Here is a 20,379-nt window from a genome sequence, read left to right on the forward strand (position 1 = left end):
TTACCTCTCTTCCATATATTGTGTTTTCCCGGTCATGATTAAGAAAGAAATGTTTAATAAATGGAGTGAACATGAATACAGTTACATTGTCCCTTTGCAGTTGTATTTTTACAGTAGTTCAGAATCCCCTTGAATCACAGAGGGCCAGAGTGTGAACACACCACTGGAGCCTTGACGAGAAATATCATCTCTCCTCCTGGTTGGATAACTACACAGTAATCCACAAGAAACAATAAAGCGTATTTACTTCGCTTCCTTACTCCTTGTTACCAGTTGAAGGAGTCCTTAAACTCCAGGTCCAAGACTCTCCAGGTACTGCAGGTTTGTTCCAACGACCCGAGGCTGTCTTAACTGTCATGTCTGAGATTGGAAAAACATCTATCTGAAAATCATCCAGAAAACATTATCACCTGCCAACCAGTTAGCGTGACAGAGAATCAGGATGTGGACTTGATTTGGCAGCAAAAGTCTGCAATAGATTTCTCCACTATCAAGATTAGTACAGACATAACAACCATAATAAAAGATAGGATCGTACTGTTTACACTGTTCATATGAAGGACTAGGTTATGAGATAAGCCAGTGAAAGGTTATTGATCTAAGGTTCAAAAGCTATTCCAGTAATTTTTAGTGTCGGTTTCTGTTCTCATTCCTGCGGTCTTTTCTGTGCCAATTTCTGCTTGCGATCCTGATATGAAAAATTCCAATGGCACACACCAGCAACTGTTATTGGCCGGGTTTCCCAGATTCGTTAACCCTTGTGTTATCTTCGGGTCATTCTGACCCATCAGTCATTGTGACCCACCTTCGTACTGCGACAGATTTACCGCATACAAAGACAAAGTGAAGCATATTCTTTTAACCGTTGGGCTGTCTCAGACCCCCCACATTGCAAAGGTTAAAAGAAAACTATTTTAATTTGTTTTTGTATTGGGTAAAATTGGGTAAACACAACGATGCTTCGTTATGAACCTTTGGGTCATGTGACCCGAAGGCAGCACGAGGGTTAAGAAGCTGAGCTTCTTAACGAATCTGGGAACCATTTATTAAAAATATAAAAACCATTTATTGCCATTATCATTTGCTCTGTTACCATTACAAAGCTAACAGGGGGGTCATGTGTTTTTTAGTTTGTTCATTATTATAAAAGATTACTGTAACCATTTGTTCCTTGAAACCTGTTAGCCTACATACATACATGCATACATTGCAGCTGCGTGTAAGCACTTGTATTAAAATATCTTTAAGAAGCCTTAGGGCGCGACCAAATATCCGCAAATGCACCTCTGGGAATAGCTTGCATTTTAGGCAAGCTAAAAGAATACTATTGTGCAATATATCTTCGTGTGCAGAAAGAAGAACCACCCTCAAAGTAGTTGAACTGGCTGATCAATACCTGTAGCAGACATCCCAAGTTCCGGGAGTCTCCCGCATTTCAATAGCGGCTCCCGGACCATAGACAAAATAAAGAGGTCCCGGACGCCTGCAAATGCTATACAATATTCCGGAATACGGGGATTTTTTGTATTTAATAATTTTGTTTTCTGCCATCTGGCATAAAATAAATCGCCCAAAGCGCTTTCCGTGTCAGAGCTGCCTGACTCTGCCCTCCTACGTACTTCCGCTCAATTTAGATTTTGCTTCTGTACTAAACAGGCTCTTGTACTAGGTCTGGGAAGAGCCTGTTTGTTGCAGTTCCATCAGAGTTCCACTGGGAGTGATCGTCGTCGAGTGCAAAATGAATGGGAGTCTAAGGAGCTAAACGGCTACATTTGTCTCTTTCACCTGATTGTCGTTGAGAAATCTCAGATTTTATTGTAGTTTTTGCATGTTAAACATGAATTATAGGTCTAAAGTCGAATGCACGAGTACTTATGTCCTTTCGATTTCTTACAGGGTGAGTCGTTGTTGCCCATAATACGCTAGCATTCTGCTAATGAATGCTGATTGGTTAGTGAAGGACTAACTACGACCAGAGATCCCGCTTGATGGCATCCGTTAGCAACATTAGCAACAACATTAGCAAGCCAAAACTCTTTCTAGCATGTGTATTGACAGGTAGAGCCTAAGCTGTGTTGTCGATGCCTCGAGAGAAAAAAGGAAGTGACCAGAGCTTGCCGTAATGCAGTATCTCTGGCCGTACAATGTGTATGACGTCATTGACAATTGAAAAATGCTTTTTAGAACGAAAAAGCGAGGAAAAACACCCAGCAGTGTGTATTTGTTTTGCCTCCCCTTTCGAATTAAAAATTCTAATTAGAAATAGAATTATATCCTGAGAAAAGTGGATTTGGAGGGGTATAGCTCCATAGACCTCCATTCATTCTGCACTCGACCATTAGCGCCCTTATATGGAACTATATTACATTTACAATTAGTCATTTAGCAGAGCGACTTACAGTAAGTACAGGGACATTCCCCCCGAAGCAACTAGGGTGAAGTGCCTTGCCCAAGGACACAACGTCAATTGACACTGCCAGGAATCGAACTGACAACCTTCAGATTACTAGCCCGACTCCCTCACCGCTCAGCCATCTGGCTCCCTAGAGCTCCCTATGAGTTCAGAACCCGGAAGTTTCCCGAGAGTGGGAGTTCTCCCCATATTAGACATTTTCTGGTCTGGGCTTGAGGTACCTAAGTCAGATGTCTCCGGTTAATTTTCTACCTGTCCAGCCCTGTTAATGTTGCTGAGGATGATTAGATGTCCATAATATGACAGTGATACTGTCGACTGATACAACGCCCTTCGCAGTCCCATTTATTAGTACCACACTTACACCCCAAAAAACCTAGATCCACTGCATTCTGCTAACAGAACAACCTGTAGCAAACCATGCATGTGTTTATGGGCTCCAGAGGAAAACATGACTTCAGTGAAGCTGACAAAGCATTCGATTTCAACAAGCTTTCTAGGGAACCATATAAGTTAGCCATATCACCATATCTGTGTGTCCTTGGATACAGGGGTGTAAATGCTGCTACACCTTTGTGTGGGTGCCTAGAGGTACATTGCAGACAAAACCTCCTATTATCAAGTGAGTCAATTTACTGCCAGTGACAATCTTTTCTCCTGTCTCTTATGTTCAAAGTTCTAATGACAATATGGAATTGAGACACTGTGAGAAACTATTAAAATGGTGTGTGTGTCCACACACACAATTGTCAACACCAACCAAAAGTTACCAGTCTCAACTTGGTACTCCACAGAATGCACCTTCTGGCACTTATATGACATGCAATTACAAACGATTAGACAATTTTCACAAGAAAAAGTATTTACTTAAAAATTCCAAGAGGTATGTCATGTGATGTCAAACGAACTATGCTTAAGGGCAACATGGTTCAGGTCAGAATCATGGAAGAGTCTGTATTTACTTCACATCGTAAAACAGCCTCTTCTTCACGACCAGGCACGTTGAATAAAGAATGACACTACAGTGCAACGTTTCATCCATGATCAGATTATGGTGGGGCACATGGGTCCAGACAGAGCTCCATTCTGCAGAATGCCCCAGGGTTGAGCTACATGGTGAGGCTCTCTACCTGGGAAGAGGAGGGAACTGCAGACAGAAACCATACACCTCTCTCAACTGGACTGATGAAGATCGACTACTGGAACAAAAGCGGGCCTACTTTTCAACAAAGGAGTTGCTGCTGTCGAGCGAATGAATAAGATATGGTCATTAGAAACCTCTTCAGCGGGTGTCTCCGTGTACACCTGACTGTGCTGTGTACACCTGACTGTGGACACGCACTCCACTCAAAAGTTGTGAGTCTGTACATCATTACAACCAGTTCTGAACTGTACACACGCACAATAATCCACACACACCCCACCCCCATGAGAACAAACAGACCTGTGTCAGCAGTGTGAAGGTTGCCTGGAGGCAAAGTGGGCTGTACCTGGTGTATTATGTTAAAGGTGTGAGGCGTCCCACCCCGTCCCCTCAGCCGAGCTTGTGTCAGTAACGCAGTGCTGCTGGAATGGAGAAGAAGACTGTTTCCGTGGTTCTGCTAACAGTAAGTACAATACAAATATGTACAACTTTAAACCATTCAATGTGAAACACAGCTTTTGAGAACAACTGACCAATGCAGGCACATATGTTGTGCTCCATGCATTGTGTATCATTGAGTGAAACAAATCATAACAATTCATGTTATAAACTGTATCTGTGTGAAATAGAATGTAAAACCTCAAAGAAATTGAACCAATGTGACTTTCTGTGGAGTCAGGTGGCTGAGTGGTGAGGGAATCGGGCTAGTAATCCAAAGGTTGCCAGTTTGATTCCTGGTCATGCCAACTGACGTTGTGTCCTTGGGCAAGGCACTTCACCCTACTTGCCTCGGGGGAATGTCCCTGTACTTACTGTAAATCGCTCTGGATAAGAGCGTCTACTAAATGTAATGTACTCCAATGGCTGAGCAGTCTCCAGGACTGCTAGAGTAGACGCTTCCTCTCCTGGTCTGCCACTGTCTTTAACACATAGGACTGGTAGGGCTTCTTTGTGGCATGGCTTTTATTGTCAACTTTACCACTTGCAACTCTCTTGCAACTGCTCATCATGCCAAATCTACTGTGTCTCCACATATATGATATTTTGCCATTTGTAACAAGTACTGAACACGTTCATGGAGGTACATTGGAATTATTGGTCCTGCTTCTCTTGATTGTTTCTTTGGATTCTGACTTAAATATTATATGGTTTTACATTTACATTTCTACACAAATAATCCGAATCCTATGAGTGTTATAAACCAATGCCAGGGTGTGTTTTTCAGACTTTTTATTTATCTTTGTTCAGAGACTAAGGCTGTTCAAAAGTTGTGTTATATTTTGAGTATTTAGTAATAAGAGAAAGAGATTTAAAGTAGTTTTGTTCACTTGACCTCACTGCTGCACACCACATGTTGAGGAAGATTGTAAGCTTTTGGAGTGTTGACAATATAAAGATATCAATGACATTTCCTTGTCTTCCTTGAGGGTTTAGGTTGGTTGAGGGGCAGTTCTATGGGCATATGTGAAGCCCTCTGTGACATGCTTGCGTGTAAAAAGGGCTATACAAATAAATTTGATTTGATGTGGGCAGTAAAACATTGTACCAAACATTCAATGTTGATGATGACGGTAAGATGGAGTGGCTGGTTATGGTGGAGTGTGTACGAGGGAGAATAATGAAGTAAACAATATTAGCAAATGTTGTTCCAAAACCTTCTGAAATTTCTCTTTTGCAATAATCAAGTGGACTGGCCTGACAGGCTGATTGGGAAGGAATAGGCATGAGCGAGCAACAAAGATGGTTTTGTCTGTAACTTTTATGATGCTTTGATAATTAAGTTGACATTGTAGCTCGTCTGACATCATTAAACAACAGCATTTTATTAGTTGTTGCGGCGAAGTCCCTGGCTTTGTGTGAATGTTTGCATGTATCCAAAGCCCTGCGGTAGCGTTTGCCTTTAGCAGGATGTATGAGTTATAGTAACGTTCACAAATCGAATTAAAAAACAAATGAGGTGTTGCTTATAATGAGAGGTTTCATGACCACACCCACTGTTCAGATGCTGTTATTGTGGGAGATAATCGCATGATGACTCATTTTTTATTAAAGTAATTATCGAGAAATGTCTTAATTGAGTTTCAGTGTGTGTGTGATTGATGTCTGCATGGAATGCACTGCACTGTTCATGTCAGGTGCCTTCCTATACGTTGGTGACTGTGTCACATGCTGGAATTTCAAGTTCTGTGATATCCCCTGAATATGCTCTCTGCATCATCAGGTGGCCATAGCAGTTGGACTGGCACAGGCCGGCACCCATACGGCGAACAAGCATGAAAAAGGGGTAGGTTGCAAGGACTCATCTATTGAAAGCCATGTCCTAAATATCTATCAACACAATATCGTTTGCCGATCTCTCATAGCCTTGTTGTGCTCCTGTTTTTGTGTCAGGACCTGCTGGTACGGTCCAAAAGGAGATGGGTCCTGTCCACCATAGAACTGACCGAGGAGGACCCTGGGCCTTTCCCTAAACTGGCCACAAAGGTACAGTTTTATACTTCTTTTTTTACTCATTGACCAATAAAACCTCACAACATCCATTTGTTTACAGTCCATGTTATGGATTTTTCATGACTGTGACCTTGTTAGATGGTTATAGTGGAGCAGCGTGTACCATACTGTAGGCCTGGTGCCTGGTCCTAGACTGCCTCTGTCCGATGGTCCTGATTTGTTTTCCTTCAGATGTTCAACGACAGGATAAAAGAACTGACTGACAACCTTGTGTTCCGTATCACGGGCAACGGCGTCACAGAGGAGCCGCTGGGAGTTTTCTCCATCGACGGCACGACGGGCGAGGTCAAAGTCCACAAGGCCATCGACAGGGAGAAGATCTCCATCTTCCATGTGAGATAGAGAAAGAAAAGAAAAGGGGATTAGGAAAGAAAGAGAGGTGGCAAGGAAAACATGACGTACTCATGCTTTGAGGTTGGCTGTCTCCGCAGATCAAATTTGATATCCTTGACAAGGACACGCTCGAGCCAGTGGACAGGACGCTGGCATTCGATGTGGCCATAAAGGACATCAACGACAACGCTCCTGTCTTTGATCCCATCGCAAAAGCCAGTGTAAAAGAGAACTTACCACAGGGTCAGCACTTGGATGAATACAACCAAACTTGACACACATACATGAGAATGATTTCCTTGCAGTCACAGGCATGCCGGAGGGTCCTTCCTTATACTTCACATTGCCTCGCCTCCTCTACTGTTATCTCATCTAATTTCCGCACATTTCCCTGCTTTTTCTTTGGTTTCTTTTTTTTCTTTTATTTTTTCATCTAATTTCTTCTCTTCCTTTTCTCTTTTCTTCTCTTCCTCGTGTGTTCTCTCGTCAGGTTACCTCCCTGTCCCTCTGAAGGCGCGGGATAAAGATGAGGAGAACACAGACAACTCTAATATCATCCTCAGGGTGGTTTCTCAAGAACCTGCCGAGCCCAAGATCGGTCTGAAAACAGTGGAAGGCACCAAGCTGACCCAGCTCACCTTCACAGGCTGCTTCAACTATGATGTGAGCCTCCACTGGATAACATTTACATACAGAACACACATACAGACCGGCACACTGTCACAAACTAAGACATAAGAAATAGTCCTAAATGTTTCATGCTTTACAGAAAGCAAAGAAGTATACGGTCGTTGTTGAAGCTAAAGATAAAGGAAAACCAGCCCTCTCTTCATCTGCCACAGTTCTTATTGATGTTACTGACTACAACACACACCGACCAGTGTTCAAAGAGAATGTGGTAAGATGTGACCGATCACATAACAGTGGTGGAGTGATTAACTAACTAACATTCTCTGCTTACATGGGAACAAAATTGTGTAATGGAACTGCAAACCCCCCCTTATTAATATCAATCCCTGTGTGTTAATCCAGTACCATGGTGAGGTAATGGAGATGGAGACCAACAAGGTTATATTAAGACTAGGTGTGACAGACGCTGATACACCAAACACCCCTGGATGGCGCGCCAAATACTTCTTCCTGAAGGGAAACGAGGAGGGGAACTATAAAATTGAGACAGACCCCAAGACTAATGAGGGCATTCTGACAGTCATCAAGGTACAGGAATGTTATGTATGAAAGATCCATTGGCTTCACTTAGTTCAGTGCACTAAAGGGACATGTTGCCTGTGTTTCCAGGGGAAGGATTATGAGAGGACTACCTTCGCAGGGGTGGAGATCGGAGTGGAAAACGAGGAGCCTCTGTTTGAGTGTGTAGCTGGTGCCCCTGGTGGCGTCTCTGCTAAGGTCACACCTCCCAACTCAGTCAATGTCACCCTCAAAGTGATTGACATCAATGACCCTCCAGTATTTGACAAGGTCGTGACCAAAGTCTACGAGAGAGAGGAGGAAGAACCAGGGAAGGAGCTGTACACACCAAAGGTCACAGACGAAGACTCTGATGTCAACAAGATCAGGTCGGTGGTTCCGTACACTCTCCGGCACTTTCTCTTTCCACTCTGGGATGGATGAAAATGGTGATGGAAATAATCCATGGTGCTGAACACAGCTGCTGACATGCATGTGTGCCGCTGTGCCATGTGCGTGCTGCAGGTATGAGATCGTTCAGGACCCAGCAGGATGGGTCTCCATCGATAAGAAGACAGGGAAGGTCAAAACAGTCAAGAAGATGGACCGAGAGTCTGCCTATGTTGACAAGAATAGTACCTACACTGTCCTAATATGTGCCATAGACAATGGTAATCGTTTGCTTATACCACCCAAAAGGATATTGATTTTTGGACATTCAAATCAATAGATTTTGAGAGGAATTGAGGTCAATGCCAGCACGTTTTCTCTGTGTGTCTCAGGGGAGCCTCCTGCTACAGCCACGTCCACTCTGGTGATCCATCTGGGGGACACGAATGACAATCTGCCCCACCTGGTGAACAAGAGCCTGGTGCTGTGTGGGAACAAGGCTAGCAGCATCAGTATTCCTGTTCAGGACAAAGACAAAGACCCTTACAGTGGCCCTTTCACCTTCTCGCTGGGGGGCAACGACAAGACTCTGACAGACACCTGGAAACTAGACCCCTCCATAGGTGGGGAGGCAGGCCTCATCCTCGTGACCGCGAGTAGCTGTGTGGCTGTTTCATTGATGATTTCTTTTATTTAGAAGTTGGCGTAAAAAAAAAAAAAGAAAAGACGTGAACTCTATCCCTCTCTTGATTTTTTTCCCAGGCATGACAGGGGGTCTGGTGAGTCTGAAGAGCCTGGTCTATGGGAACTACACGGTGCCCCTGGTCATCATGGACCAGCAGGGCACAGGGGGCTCTGAGACCCTGGAGGTGGTGGTGTGTGACTGTCTCAGCGGGGACACGTGCCGGGGCCGGCTACCCCATAGCAGCCGCCTGGGCCCAGCCGCCATTGGCCTGCTGGTAGCCGGACTGCTGCTCCTGCTGTGTGAGTCTCTGAATGGAACCCTCCGCCATGCTAGCGCCAGTTATTTAAAACATGTGCGACCATAACCAAAGCATTGAATCAGAGGGACAGTTTTCATGAAGTGTGCATCTACAGGTTAGGGAACATGCCTGCAGTATCTACCTTGTTGGAACCAGTTTAGTTGAATGACTCACTGTGTTGAAAACCCACATCAGAGAGCAACAGCAATTAGATCATTGCATTGCAACTGTGACTGATTCTTTGTGTATGTGTGTGCCGTTTTGCAGTGCTGCTGTGTTTCTGCTTTCTGTGTGAGTGTGGAAAGCAGACTTTCAAACTCATCCCCCTCAACCTTCAGGACGAAGGCAACCAGACCCTCATCAAGTACAACGAGGAGGGAGGAGGATCGGCATGCCAGGTTTGTGTGTATGTTTTGTCTGTGAATACATTTTTTAAACCGGTGTTTTCCTGAGGATGCACTGGAAAGAGTGTTTATGGGGTGTTAACGTTTGCGTCAGAACAGACATTACTGCATTGCTGCGTGTAACCCTGTCTGAATATGTGAGCTGTGTAGCCGTGAGCTGATTGGGATATGACAGGCATGTGGTTGGCCTCAGATATGTGTTCTGACAAGTTCGTAACTTTTTTCCTTTCTATTCTTCCTGTTGCTCTTGAACCGTGCCGTCCTTTCCTCTCTTCCTCCTTTCCTTCATTTCTTTAAAATAAATTTTCCCCAATGTCCTACACTTTCTACATCCCCATCTCCTCTCCTCTCTCCTCTCCTCTCCTCTCCTCTCCTCCCCTCCCCTCTCCTCTCCTCACCTTTCCTCTCCATCTTCTCCTCTCCTCTCCTCCCCTCCGCTGCCCTCCCCTCTCCTTTCTTCTCTTCTCTCCTCTCCTCTCCTCTTTTCTCTTCTCTCCTCTCCTCTCCTTTCCTCTCCTCTCCTCTCCTCTCCTCCCCTCCCCTCCCCTCCCCTCCCCTCCCCTCCCCTCCCCTCCCCTCCCCTCCCCTCCCCTCCCCTCACCTTTCCTCTCCACTCCTCTCCTCCCTTCACCTTTCCTCTCCTCTCCACTTGTCTCTTCTCCTCTGTCCTGTCTCCAGGCTGAGCCCACACTGATCCTGAGCCAGAAGAACAGCATTATGGTGACAGACGGGGACAGACAGGCTGCCATACCCGTAGGTAGACCTCTCGTCTAACGTTTCTCCTTTTTCTCTCAACATGTCTTCCCTCCTGTGTTTGTAACTTCCTGGTTCAGGACAAACCTAAAATAAGATTACATTCTCATAGTAATGTTCATAGAACTGCACATACATTCTGCAGTAGGAAAGAGTCCTTAACAATGTTAGCTCTGTTGCAAGTTGCGGCATGCACTGCTATACAGTATACCTGTGCACATTTGGAACAAGACTGTAATTGTGATTGAGACAGTGTGAGCCATGCGGTTTCTTCAAAGCAACCCCCTTTTATCTTCACACGTTTCTGTCGAGGCTCATTTTTACTTTTATACTGTAAACGACTTCCACAATCCTCATATCCTACTAACCTCATGTGACCATAGTTTGTTTACCTACACTCCCTCATCTCTAGTCACTGACTACAAAGTACAACACTGTAACTGTTGCTTGTGGTTGTCTTCTCTGTGATTGGCCAGCTCACACAGATCTCACAGATGTCAATCAAAGAAATGCATGAGATGACCAGAAGCTCTGGGAGGCACATGGTGAGATACAGGATGTTTTCACAACCAGTTTCTCCTACCAATTATTCACACTGTTGTTTCCTGCCAGTTTATGCTGCTTGTACCACTGCTGCTATGCTGCACCATGGTTCAGTTTCTAAACAGTATCTCAGGTGGTCAGAGTGGTGAGAGCTCTGGGTGAGAGCATGGCACTCATGGGCAGCGCACATGGAACAAACACGTCCCTTTGTCACGCCCTTCTCCTGTCTGTCTACAGATGGCAACTCAGATGTCCTCTTCAGGAGGCTTCCAATCAGGAAACTTCCAGAGAACGGGCGAGGCCAATGGAACCATGAGGAGCCAGTGGGGGCATGGCACTGTAAGTGACAGATACTCGACATAGCCACCAGGGGGATTCATAACCCTGCTTCTAAAATACCAGTGGTTCCAGTAGTAGACAGTTGACACTAGTGCTGCTGTATGAACATCGATGTAAAAGTTGACAGTGATTTTTTGTATTTTCTCATAGCAGAACTCAAGCAGGATGAATAGCTCCATCAAGGTAAGTTAATATGGAAGAAGATGACAGAAACTTCACCCACATACATTTTTACTGGCAATGCCACAGTCTACCTTTCCTAGTATGTAGGTAAAGGTGAAGATAAGTGGCAGTGCATTTAACTGCTGATCAAAAGGTTGCAAGTTCAAATCCTTCTTTTGCGTGTCACTTTGAAAGCGTCTCAGATGAAAGCGTCTGCGAACTCAATACATTGTTGTTACATTTTGTAACTCATGTGTGTGTGACCCATTAGTATTATGCTAACTGTCTGTCTGCAGCAAAGACAACATGTATTTTACCCGGTTCTTTCTGTCAACAGAACAACTCTGCACGGTACTCCCACTCCCTCAATCGCCGAGGGGATCAGCAGATCTCAGAGCACATAGACAGGGTAATCCACCTCTCACCTCCTTGTGCGTGTGTGTCTATGGGGATTTCTAAGGGGTCATTTATGGCTCTTTCTACTACCATGTTGAAGAAAGTTGCACTGAGCGGACATGACTAAAGCGTGCCTTGAATACTGGACGTATACAGAGTTATTTCATTGTAATCAATTATGTAAGGGTTTACATTGCTGGCTGTGTGCTTCCACAGAGGCTGCTCATGATTGGTGCAGGAGAAGATGACTACGCTGCTTACTTGCCTCATGAGTATGCCTATGAGGGGCAGGGAAGCAAGTGCAACTCATTGGATGAGCTGTCTCTAAGCAACCTGGGGGATGACTTAGAGTTTGTTGGAAATCTGGGGCCAAAGTTCAACACCCTTGGAGGCATCTGTCAGCAGGGCATGCAGGGAAGACCCAGCAACTTGTAGATACTATCGTGGACTGGGATTGGTTTGGCATTGGTTCACATCTGACCTGATCAAGACAACTTCCTACTATGGAAAAAAGGATTGTCACCTATACAAGGGAATTCATCCAGGACCTCATTTGAACCATCAAAAAGGACCAATCATAAAATGGATGGATGTGGTGCACTGACCAAACGTTCTCATACTTTAGTAAGAAGCTCAGGGTGTTTTGCTTTACCTTTATATCTTTAATCCTCTTATCATTAATTGCAACAACATATGGTTTTGGCAAGAGTGGAATCCAAACTGAAAGTAAACATGAAGGTGGAAGCTTTACTTCACAGGTTATTTCCTATATTAAGACATTTTATTTTATTTGGCAGTTGATGGTTTTGAATGTAATGGATTACTGTATGACAGTCATCTTGTGACACTTATCTCTGGAAAACTTAAAGGGCATGCTATATACTGTAGATATTTCAGTGTGTCCCTATCCTTTTATACTGCAGAAGACTTCTCAAAGTTAAGTATCCTTTGTTTCCACATACTAATGTGGGCTCTTTAGAGAAAATGAATACTGTAATCAAATTAAGAATATGTTTGGACATGTTCTGCAAATATGCTACAGTGTGAGGTGCTTGTAAAGAGTATTTGATAGTCAGTTTTGCAATGTACTATTCTGACTCTCAGTATGAACCAGAAGCTATTTTTTATACAACAGATATTTGTATAGGCCTACAGATGCAATTGCTTTTTCCAGTTTTGTAATGTGGAGCATCCTATTATGTTGATACAAAAAAGTATGAATTAATAAAATGAATAATTTCAAAATTAAGCTCTCTGGAATCATTTGAAATCAATCAGGGTAGACAAGGAAGCTGGAAAAACAAATATGGTATCATCTATTCACTGTAAACTGAACCTTTCATTACTCATATGGTGTGTTGCTACTACAGTAGTAGTAGAACCAGTTATTCATGGTTGGGGGGTGTAGTACAGGCAGGGGTGGGGGGTGAAGTGTTTCCATGGAAGGCTGAAGTTTGACTGCCTACGCACTACCAGGTGGAAAAACCTGCCGCGCAAAATGTTTGTTAATGTCATTACAATTCATGAGAATTCCCTTAAAAATGATGGGTGAACTTTTATTAAGTTAACTTTGTTTGAGCTTTCAGCTCGGACTTGATTATTTACCAAATGTAAACACTCCCAAATGAAATGGCTTTCGAGGCATGAATATAATAATCTATGCTATCTGCTATGTGTGTAATAGCCCAGCATTTCTCTCCACATGGTCAATTTGCAACACTATAGTGCAGTCCTGCACTAACGTTACTCAGCATTTTCTATTACCAAAATTGATATTCAAAATGGATATTCATGCTAGTTTCAGATGTTATAAGAAGAATGAGCCAGCAGTGTTGGTGTCACGGCCATAGCCGTGCCCCCCTGTTGTTTTGGTTTTTCTGTCTCTGTCTGTTTTTGTCTTCTACTGTCTCGTTCAGTGGTTTGTCTCGTTAGTTTCTTTGTGTCCACTTGTGTCTTGTTTAGTTCTGTGTATTTAGGTTCCTGTTTTGTGTCCAGTCTTTGTCTTGTCATTACCCTTGTTACGTGAGTACCCTGTCTGTTCCCCGTTTAAAAAAATAAACCCCTTAGTTCAACAATGCCTGCTGACTCTCCTGCATTTGGGTCCTACCCAACACAGTTGGAATGTGTAATCTAAATATCTACCCTGGGCTTCCAGTGAAAATGTGTTTTGTTTATGGCATTGAACCCGCCCACAAGTATTTTAAAAGCCTGCATCTGGAAGCTTGTTCAGTAGTGGCTCAGTAGTGGGTGATTCAGATATATCTTGGGTCAAAGCAACGGCTGCTGTGGACTCAATTATTCTCACTTATCTGGATACAGAATGAATACCATAACCATTAGCTTGTTCACCACTCTGGTAAGGACCTGATCAGCAGCATCCAAAGCGACACTATCGTCTTTCTGCTTGACAATCCTTTCATTCAGCACCCCCTTTACTTTTTGTGCATTTGAGTATTGAGTGTATTATTTATATATATATATATATATATATATATATATATATATATATATATATCCCGTGAGACTGTATTTCAATGTGATAAGTCTAATTTGATTTATTAAATAAACCAGCATTGACCAGGTTGGAATAGGTAAGCTGCCCATGGGCATACTCTCTATCACGCAGCGAACACACTAGGTACGGAACAGGTGCCACCCATGTATGTTTAGTCTAGGGACGTTTATGTGTTTAGTACATAGGCATTGCAATGTTCTGTAGACCAATGTTAGCCAACAAATACTGTCTTTGTTCCACGTTACAACAACTAGTGTCATCAGGGTTTCATGTCAAAACATATTTATATTTTTAAATGTACATAACAGATTTGCATCATGTAGGTGTGTATGTGTGTACATTACTTAGATTTGTCTGTGTTTTTTATTCATATATGGTATGTCTGTATACTGGAAGCTCCTGTCACCAAGACAAACTCCTTGTATATGTAGGCATACCTGGCAATACAGTTGATTCTGATGTCAGTAGGTGACAAGCAGGTCCATGTTTCTTCCATGGTTCTCCGAGAGTTGCTCTAAGTTACGTTCATTCTCAGACATCTGGTCAATTCACAATAGTGGCCTCTCTCATTTAAGGGGTTATTCTGGAAGGGCCCCTGCATTGCTATGAGGGAGGGAAGACGGGGAGTCAGATGGCTGAGCGGTGAGGGAGTCGGGCTAGTAATCTGAAGGTTGCCAGTTCGATTCCCCGCCGTGCCAAAATGACATTGTGTCCTTGGGCAAGGCACTTCACCCTACTTGCCTCGGGGGGGGTATGTCCCTGTACTTACTGTAAGTCGCTCTGGATAAGAGCGTCTGCTAAATGACTAAATGTAAAATGTAAATGTAATGTAAGACAGTTGCAGATGTTGATCTTGACATATGTTTCTCTGCTGTGTTGTGTAGTGTGTGGGAATCCTAAGTGCGTCCCCTCCTGAGACTCTGGTCCGGAAGAAGAGATACTGGATCATAGATTCGTTTCAGATCACAGAGGAGTATCCTGGTCCTTTCCCTTATTTGCTGGGCAAAGTGAGTACAGACGAAACTGACTCAGTGACTGATGTCTGACCTGCACATTTAGACTCAAGTACAGAACAGTATATATATATACACACACACACACACACACACACACACACACACACAGAGACATCCCCATCCTCAGACACAAACAAACAAACAACACAGACAAAACGAAACTAAAAGACCATTTGTGTTCTTTCAGATCGAGGTCGAGAAAAAGTTTGCAGTTGGTTTCAATCTACAAGGTCAGGGAGTAACGGAGGAGCCAAAAGGAACCTTGAGCATCGACACACAGACAGGTGAAATCTGGGTTCATAAGAAGATAGACTACGAGGAGTATCAAAATTTGAAGGTGAGAGGAATTCTTAATTAATGTCAGAAGTGAAGTGTGGTATTGACAATGGGTAGTATTTATGTGGATTATATTAATTTCTCTTTATTCTTCTTCATCTCTTTATTTCCAGCTCACATTCGAGGCCAGAAAAATACAAAACAATGTTGTGGACACCAGACTAGGGGTGGAGGTGAAGGTGATGGACATCAATGACAATGCTCCTAGATTTGAAAAGGAAACCTATCCTGTCAACCTAAAGGAGTCTGCATCACAGAGTACAAAACATCACTTTCAGCAAGACACACATTTAACACTTTTTCAACATAAATCTGTATTTACACGTGTTCTGCCCTCTCTTGTCACCAGATACATTTCTAACTGGGGTTCTAGCATCAGATAAGGACAAATACATGACCAACAATGGCACACTTGACCTCAGGATTGTTTCTGTCAGCCCACTGCCAATTGACCTGGAGTTCTACATCGAGCAGAGTGGCCCAGGGAACAATCGAGTTGGAACAATCCTGTTTAAAGGATGTCTTGACCATGAGGTGAAAGGGCACTCTAATTTAGTCAACATCCAGTCTTAATCCCACACATTCACATGAATCAGCAATGTGAGAATGTTTGTCATACGTTTCAAAGTGTCACAGGTGTAGTCGCAGGTGTAGGACCGGTTAGTATAGCTTACTTGGTACCGCTTACTTCTTCTCGATCTTGGCCACAAATGGATAAAAACCATATGTTAACGAGCTACGCCACCAAAAGCTAGTTCTTTGATGGCGTAAGCAATGTTTATCCTCATGAGTGAGTTCAACCAACTCAGTTACACATGGAAACATAAATATTAAGAATAGGTTTGTGTTATACCTTGAATGATAACTGCCTTCCCCCACAGAAAGCAGAAAAATACACCATCCTGGTGGAGGCCAAGGACCGCGGAGAGAAGGTTCAGCTCTCCAGCACCTCCACCGTCATTATAAACATAGAGGACGGAAACAACCACCTGCCTGTCTTCACAGGACATACAGTGAGCTCTCCTCTCCCCTTCTCCTGCTCTTGTTGTTGAAATGTGCATGGCCTTTCTCTGTGACAAACAGAGCTTTTGTATTTGCCATGGTATTCCAGGGCTCAGGAAGAGTGAAGGAGGGGGATGAGAAGGTACCAGTTTTACGACTGCAAGTTTCAGACCAGGACACTCCAGGTACAGATGCATGGAGGGCGGTGTACACCATCCATGGAGACACAGGCAACCACTTCAGAATCACCACTGACCCACAGAGCAATGAAGGAGTCCTGTTTGTTGATAAGGTCTGTTCCTTATTTTGAGCTAGATTTGACTGTGGTGGCAAATTTTTCAATAGAAACACATCAATGCAAATCACGTTAAATGACTTCAATGCAAATCACGTTAAATGACTTCTATATAAACCTTGCTATATTCAATAAAGCTTTATTACACACTCTGACAGGCCCTGGACTATGAGAAGGGCTCTCTGAGGAACCTCTCTGTCAGTGTGACAAACGTGGTGCCCTATCACACTTGTCAGGTCAAAAGTCGTCCTGACGAAGGTTTATGGGATGTGGTTACCACTGGAGATGTCCCAGCCATCCGCCAGGTGGTGGTGACTGTGGAGGATGTAAATGAGCCTCCTTTCTTCACTCCTGATGTCAAAAACATTACGGTGAATGAGAACATGCCGGTAGGATTGACTCTGGAGGTGTTCACGGCCACAGACCTGGATCACAGCTACGACAACACCTTGCTGTGAGCCTCTTTCTTATTTACTGTAATCATGCACTGTGATGGGGCAAACCCACTGAAAGCAAGGCTGTGACAGCCCCACATATGTATTGTATGTATTATAGGTACATGAAGGGAGAGGATCTAAATGAGTGGGTCAAAGTGGATTCGAAGACTGGAACCATAACTACAGCCAAGCTATTAGACAGAGAGGCCCCAAACGTCATCAATGGTCACTACAAAGTGACTCTCTACGCTGTAGACTCAGGCAAGTAACAGACAATACAATATCTTTTAACATAACTAGTTTGATACATCCAGTAAGACTATAAAATGCAACATATCATCTGAAATTGAGGTTATTGTGATTAACAGGTAAGCCACCCATGACTGGAACTGGAACCCTCAACATCCACCTAAATGATCAGAATGATAATACCCCCTTTCTGGAGAGGACAAGCATGGACATGTGTCTGTCAGACCAGGCCTCTGTTACCAACATCACTGCCTTGGATCTGGATGGAGACCCCTACAGTGGGCCCTTCCGCTTCCAGCTTGAGGGGGATGTCAAGGACAAGTGGAGGATCGAACCCAACAATGGTGAGGCCCTCCTCTGAAACCTCCTACTAGCTCTATATGTCTCATTCACATCAGTACAGACAACATGCTATTAACTGCTATGGTACTGATGGAGGTCTTATATGAGCTCTATAGAGGTCCTCCTTTGTAATTTGTCCTCTCTTTCTCTTTGGCGATCTCTCTTTCTCTTCCGCTCTCCCTCCTTCCTCCTGTGCAGGCTACACGGTGAGCCTAGTGAAGGAGACCACAGTGCATGCTGGGTATCATGAGCTGAAGCTAAGGGTCTTTGATCTACAGGGACAGCAAGCTGTCCACAACCTGTCAGTCAGTGTATGTGAGTGCGACCAAATGCAACACTGTAACCTCCGCAGTGCCACACAGCTGGGAGGTGGAACAGCCATCGGGATACTCTTGGCCCTCCTGCTGCTGGGTAGGTAGCAGACACAACAAACTGGTTGTGCTCTGGTCTTTACATTGAGACATTCCCTGAATGACTGACACTTGACAGGCTGAACTGCTACATAGAGATCCTACACGCAGATGTTTTATCTACTGTACCGCCGGTGTTGATACAGGAAAGAGATATTGTATCACTCCTGCTTTACTGTTCTTTGTTGTTCTCCCCAGTAGGTGTCCTGCTGCTTGCCCTCATGCTGTCCTGTGAGGGTGAGATGAGGCCCATCATACTAGAAGAAAGCTCAGGCGCCCTTATGAAATCATACATTGAAACACCAGGAAGTGACTGTGCGGTAAGGCCACGCTCTGACCATCACCCAGTGTTGAATGTGATAGGCACAGATAGAATGATATGTTCTCCATGACACGCAGCATTAAAGGATATTGAGATAATTGTGTTGTTAGGTACCCCTCCTTTGTCAGCAAATCCCTGCAATAACAGCAGTGACTCACGACAATTGTAAAAAAAGTACGGCAGCGGGAGCTGAGCTGGAGTCTCAGAGCTCATATCTGCTTCGGGCTTCAGGGCAGGTGTACCGACCAGGTCTAGGAAGACAACAAGGCTCCCTCCACCGGGTACAGTCAACTACATTGAACAAAGTTAGTACCTACCTTTATTTAGACTTGTCCTATTCACCTGTTGCATTCAACAAAACAGACCACTGGTCCAGTTATGTACTGTACGTATAATCTGGAGTTTTTGTAAACTGTTTTCATCCATTTTAATGCTTTATTACTAGCACTGACTTTGAGCAAGAGCTTTGCGTATTACTGACACTCCCCCCCCCCCCCCCCCCACAAGAGTATGATTGTAAGCAGCAAATATTGGTCTGAGGATTCTTATCTGGCCACATATGATGGTCTGCTCCCTGTACTCCACAAGGTAAGTGAACTTGCGTACTTCGTACTGATCAGTAAAACATAAAAAAGGAGGGACTATTTCCTCCACTATGTAGGCTGAAACCTATTGTCTGCACATTGCCTTCCCACACCTCTTCTCCCTCACTACAGAGGACGTACAGACTCCAGATGCAAGGGAATGAGCTGGGTGACTACCCCCCCCACCCCTATGCAGAAGAGGGGGACCCGGAGACCAGCTCCCAGCTGGATGTCATCTCCATCCCTGAGAGCCCCTTCAACACAGACATGCTGCTACACCTGGGGCCCAGGTTCAACACCCTGGCCTCCCTCTGCACGCCTAAGCTCAACTCATCCTGAACTGCCCTCTCCACCTCTTTGGAAGCATCTTCCATTGTATGCTAAAAACTGTACTGGATGTTAATGAGCTTTATGTTCAACATAAATATTAATCTGTAAAACTGATGACTGTTAAATAAGTAAATGCAGGTGCTGGATAAAATGTATAGAGATTAAGTGACTACATTTAGTCATTTAGCAGATGCTCTTATCCAGAGCGATTTACAGTAAGTACAGGGACATTCCCCTGAGGCAAGTAGGTCGAAGTGCCTTGCCCAAAGACACAACATAATTTTGCACGGCTGGGAATCGAACTGGCAACCTTCAGACTACTATCCCGATTCCCTAACCGCTTAGCCACCTGACTCCCTACTGAGTGAGTGACTACTATGGTGGTCCTTATTGTTCTGTGGCATTTGGCAGGTGACCGATACTACAAACCAAAGATTTATGCACAGGAATTATGTAATATAAATTATTTGTGAAAAAGGTGTTGTTGACTATTAAGAATGGGGTGTTTTCTTAAGGCAGTTTAAACTTTGTTACAGTACACTATTTTGCTTGGGTTTTATGTAAAGCTCAAATGAAAGTATTGAATATAAAGGGTGCTAAGGGGGCTTTTCAATGTGTTAATGCAGACATGAATGTTCCTTCTGTGTTTATGGGTTCAGTATTAAACGTAATAGCTTTAAAGATGAAAAAAAAGGCAGATCAAAAGGCAGTTTAAACTTTCTTCCAGTAGAATATTTTGCTTGTCTTTTATGGAAAGCTCAAATGAAAGAATTGAATGTGCAGGGTGCTAAGGGGGCTTGTAATGTGTTAATGCAGACATGAATGTTCCTTCTGTGTTTATGGGTTCAGTATTTCAGTAAATGTAATAGCTTTAAAGACTAAACACAAAATAAGAAATATTACAATGGCATGTTTTTGTGATGCACCTTCTTTTATATAAATCAATCACTGTCCGCCCACTAACAACAATACGCCATTACAA

At 43.7% G+C, this 20,379-nt stretch overlaps 2 protein-coding genes across 6 annotated transcripts; both read left to right on the forward strand.

Moving 5' to 3' along the window:
- Positions 1-3,918: 3,918 nt before the first annotated feature.
- On the forward strand, positions 3,919-12,808 carry cdh26.1 (cadherin 26, tandem duplicate 1). 3 transcript variants are annotated; one of them, XM_062459236.1, is made up of 19 exons: positions 3,919-4,020; positions 5,779-5,841; positions 5,949-6,041; positions 6,240-6,401; positions 6,500-6,644; positions 6,892-7,064; positions 7,171-7,299; positions 7,434-7,619; positions 7,701-7,978; positions 8,115-8,260; positions 8,372-8,602; positions 8,742-8,963; positions 9,230-9,360; positions 10,045-10,119; positions 10,596-10,664; positions 10,900-11,001; positions 11,152-11,184; positions 11,501-11,572; positions 11,776-12,808. In XM_062459236.1, the coding sequence occupies exons 1-19, from the start codon at positions 3,985-3,987 to the stop codon at positions 11,992-11,994; spliced, it is 2,565 nt and encodes an 854-aa protein (XP_062315220.1). In that variant the 5' UTR covers positions 3,919-3,984; the 3' UTR covers positions 11,995-12,808. The 3 variants fall into 3 exon arrangements, with proteins under 3 accessions (XP_062315220.1, XP_062315221.1, XP_062315222.1); XM_062459237.1 differs by having other exon boundaries at positions 11,155-11,184; XM_062459238.1 differs by having other exon boundaries at positions 10,605-10,664.
- Positions 12,809-13,797: 989 nt separating this feature from the next.
- cdh26.2 (cadherin 26, tandem duplicate 2) lies at positions 13,798-20,302 on the forward strand. Of its 3 annotated transcripts, none has more exons than XM_062459240.1 (15): positions 13,798-13,915; positions 14,959-15,081; positions 15,278-15,427; positions 15,540-15,684; positions 15,776-15,960; positions 16,308-16,439; positions 16,538-16,720; positions 16,882-17,177; positions 17,279-17,421; positions 17,529-17,753; positions 17,950-18,162; positions 18,360-18,481; positions 18,594-18,788; positions 18,991-19,071; positions 19,200-20,302. In XM_062459240.1, the coding sequence occupies exons 1-15, from the start codon at positions 13,880-13,882 to the stop codon at positions 19,404-19,406; spliced, it is 2,436 nt and encodes an 811-aa protein (XP_062315224.1). In that variant the 5' UTR covers positions 13,798-13,879; the 3' UTR covers positions 19,407-20,302. The 3 variants fall into 3 exon arrangements, with proteins under 3 accessions (XP_062315224.1, XP_062315225.1, XP_062315226.1); XM_062459241.1 differs by having other exon boundaries at positions 18,363-18,481; XM_062459242.1 differs by lacking the exon at positions 18,991-19,071.
- Positions 20,303-20,379: the final 77 nt, after the last annotated feature.

This window comes from Osmerus eperlanus, chromosome 4 (assembly GCF_963692335.1).
Source record: "Osmerus eperlanus chromosome 4, fOsmEpe2.1, whole genome shotgun sequence".
In the NCBI taxonomy this organism is placed as follows: domain Eukaryota; kingdom Metazoa; phylum Chordata; class Actinopteri; order Osmeriformes; family Osmeridae; genus Osmerus; species Osmerus eperlanus.

Excerpts from the sequence above, each read along its gene's own strand:
- cdh26.1 (XM_062459236.1), top strand. The coding sequence starts at position 3,985 with ATGGAGAAGAAGACTGTTTCCGTGGTTCTGCTAACA. Across the intron at positions 7,620-7,700 it reads GCATTCTGACAGTCATCAAG|GGGAAGGATTATGAGAGGAC; the intron begins GTACAGGAATGT and ends CTGTGTTTCCAG. Across the intron at positions 9,361-10,044 it reads GAGGAGGATCGGCATGCCAG|GCTGAGCCCACACTGATCCT; the intron begins GTTTGTGTGTAT and ends TCCTGTCTCCAG.
- cdh26.2 (XM_062459240.1), top strand. The coding sequence starts at position 13,880 with ATGAATACCATAACCATTAGCTTGTTCACCACTCTG. Across the intron at positions 16,440-16,537 it reads CTGTCTTCACAGGACATACA|GGCTCAGGAAGAGTGAAGGA; the intron begins GTGAGCTCTCCT and ends ATGGTATTCCAG. Across the intron at positions 18,163-18,359 it reads CTTGGCCCTCCTGCTGCTGG|TAGGTGTCCTGCTGCTTGCC; the intron begins GTAGGTAGCAGA and ends TGTTCTCCCCAG.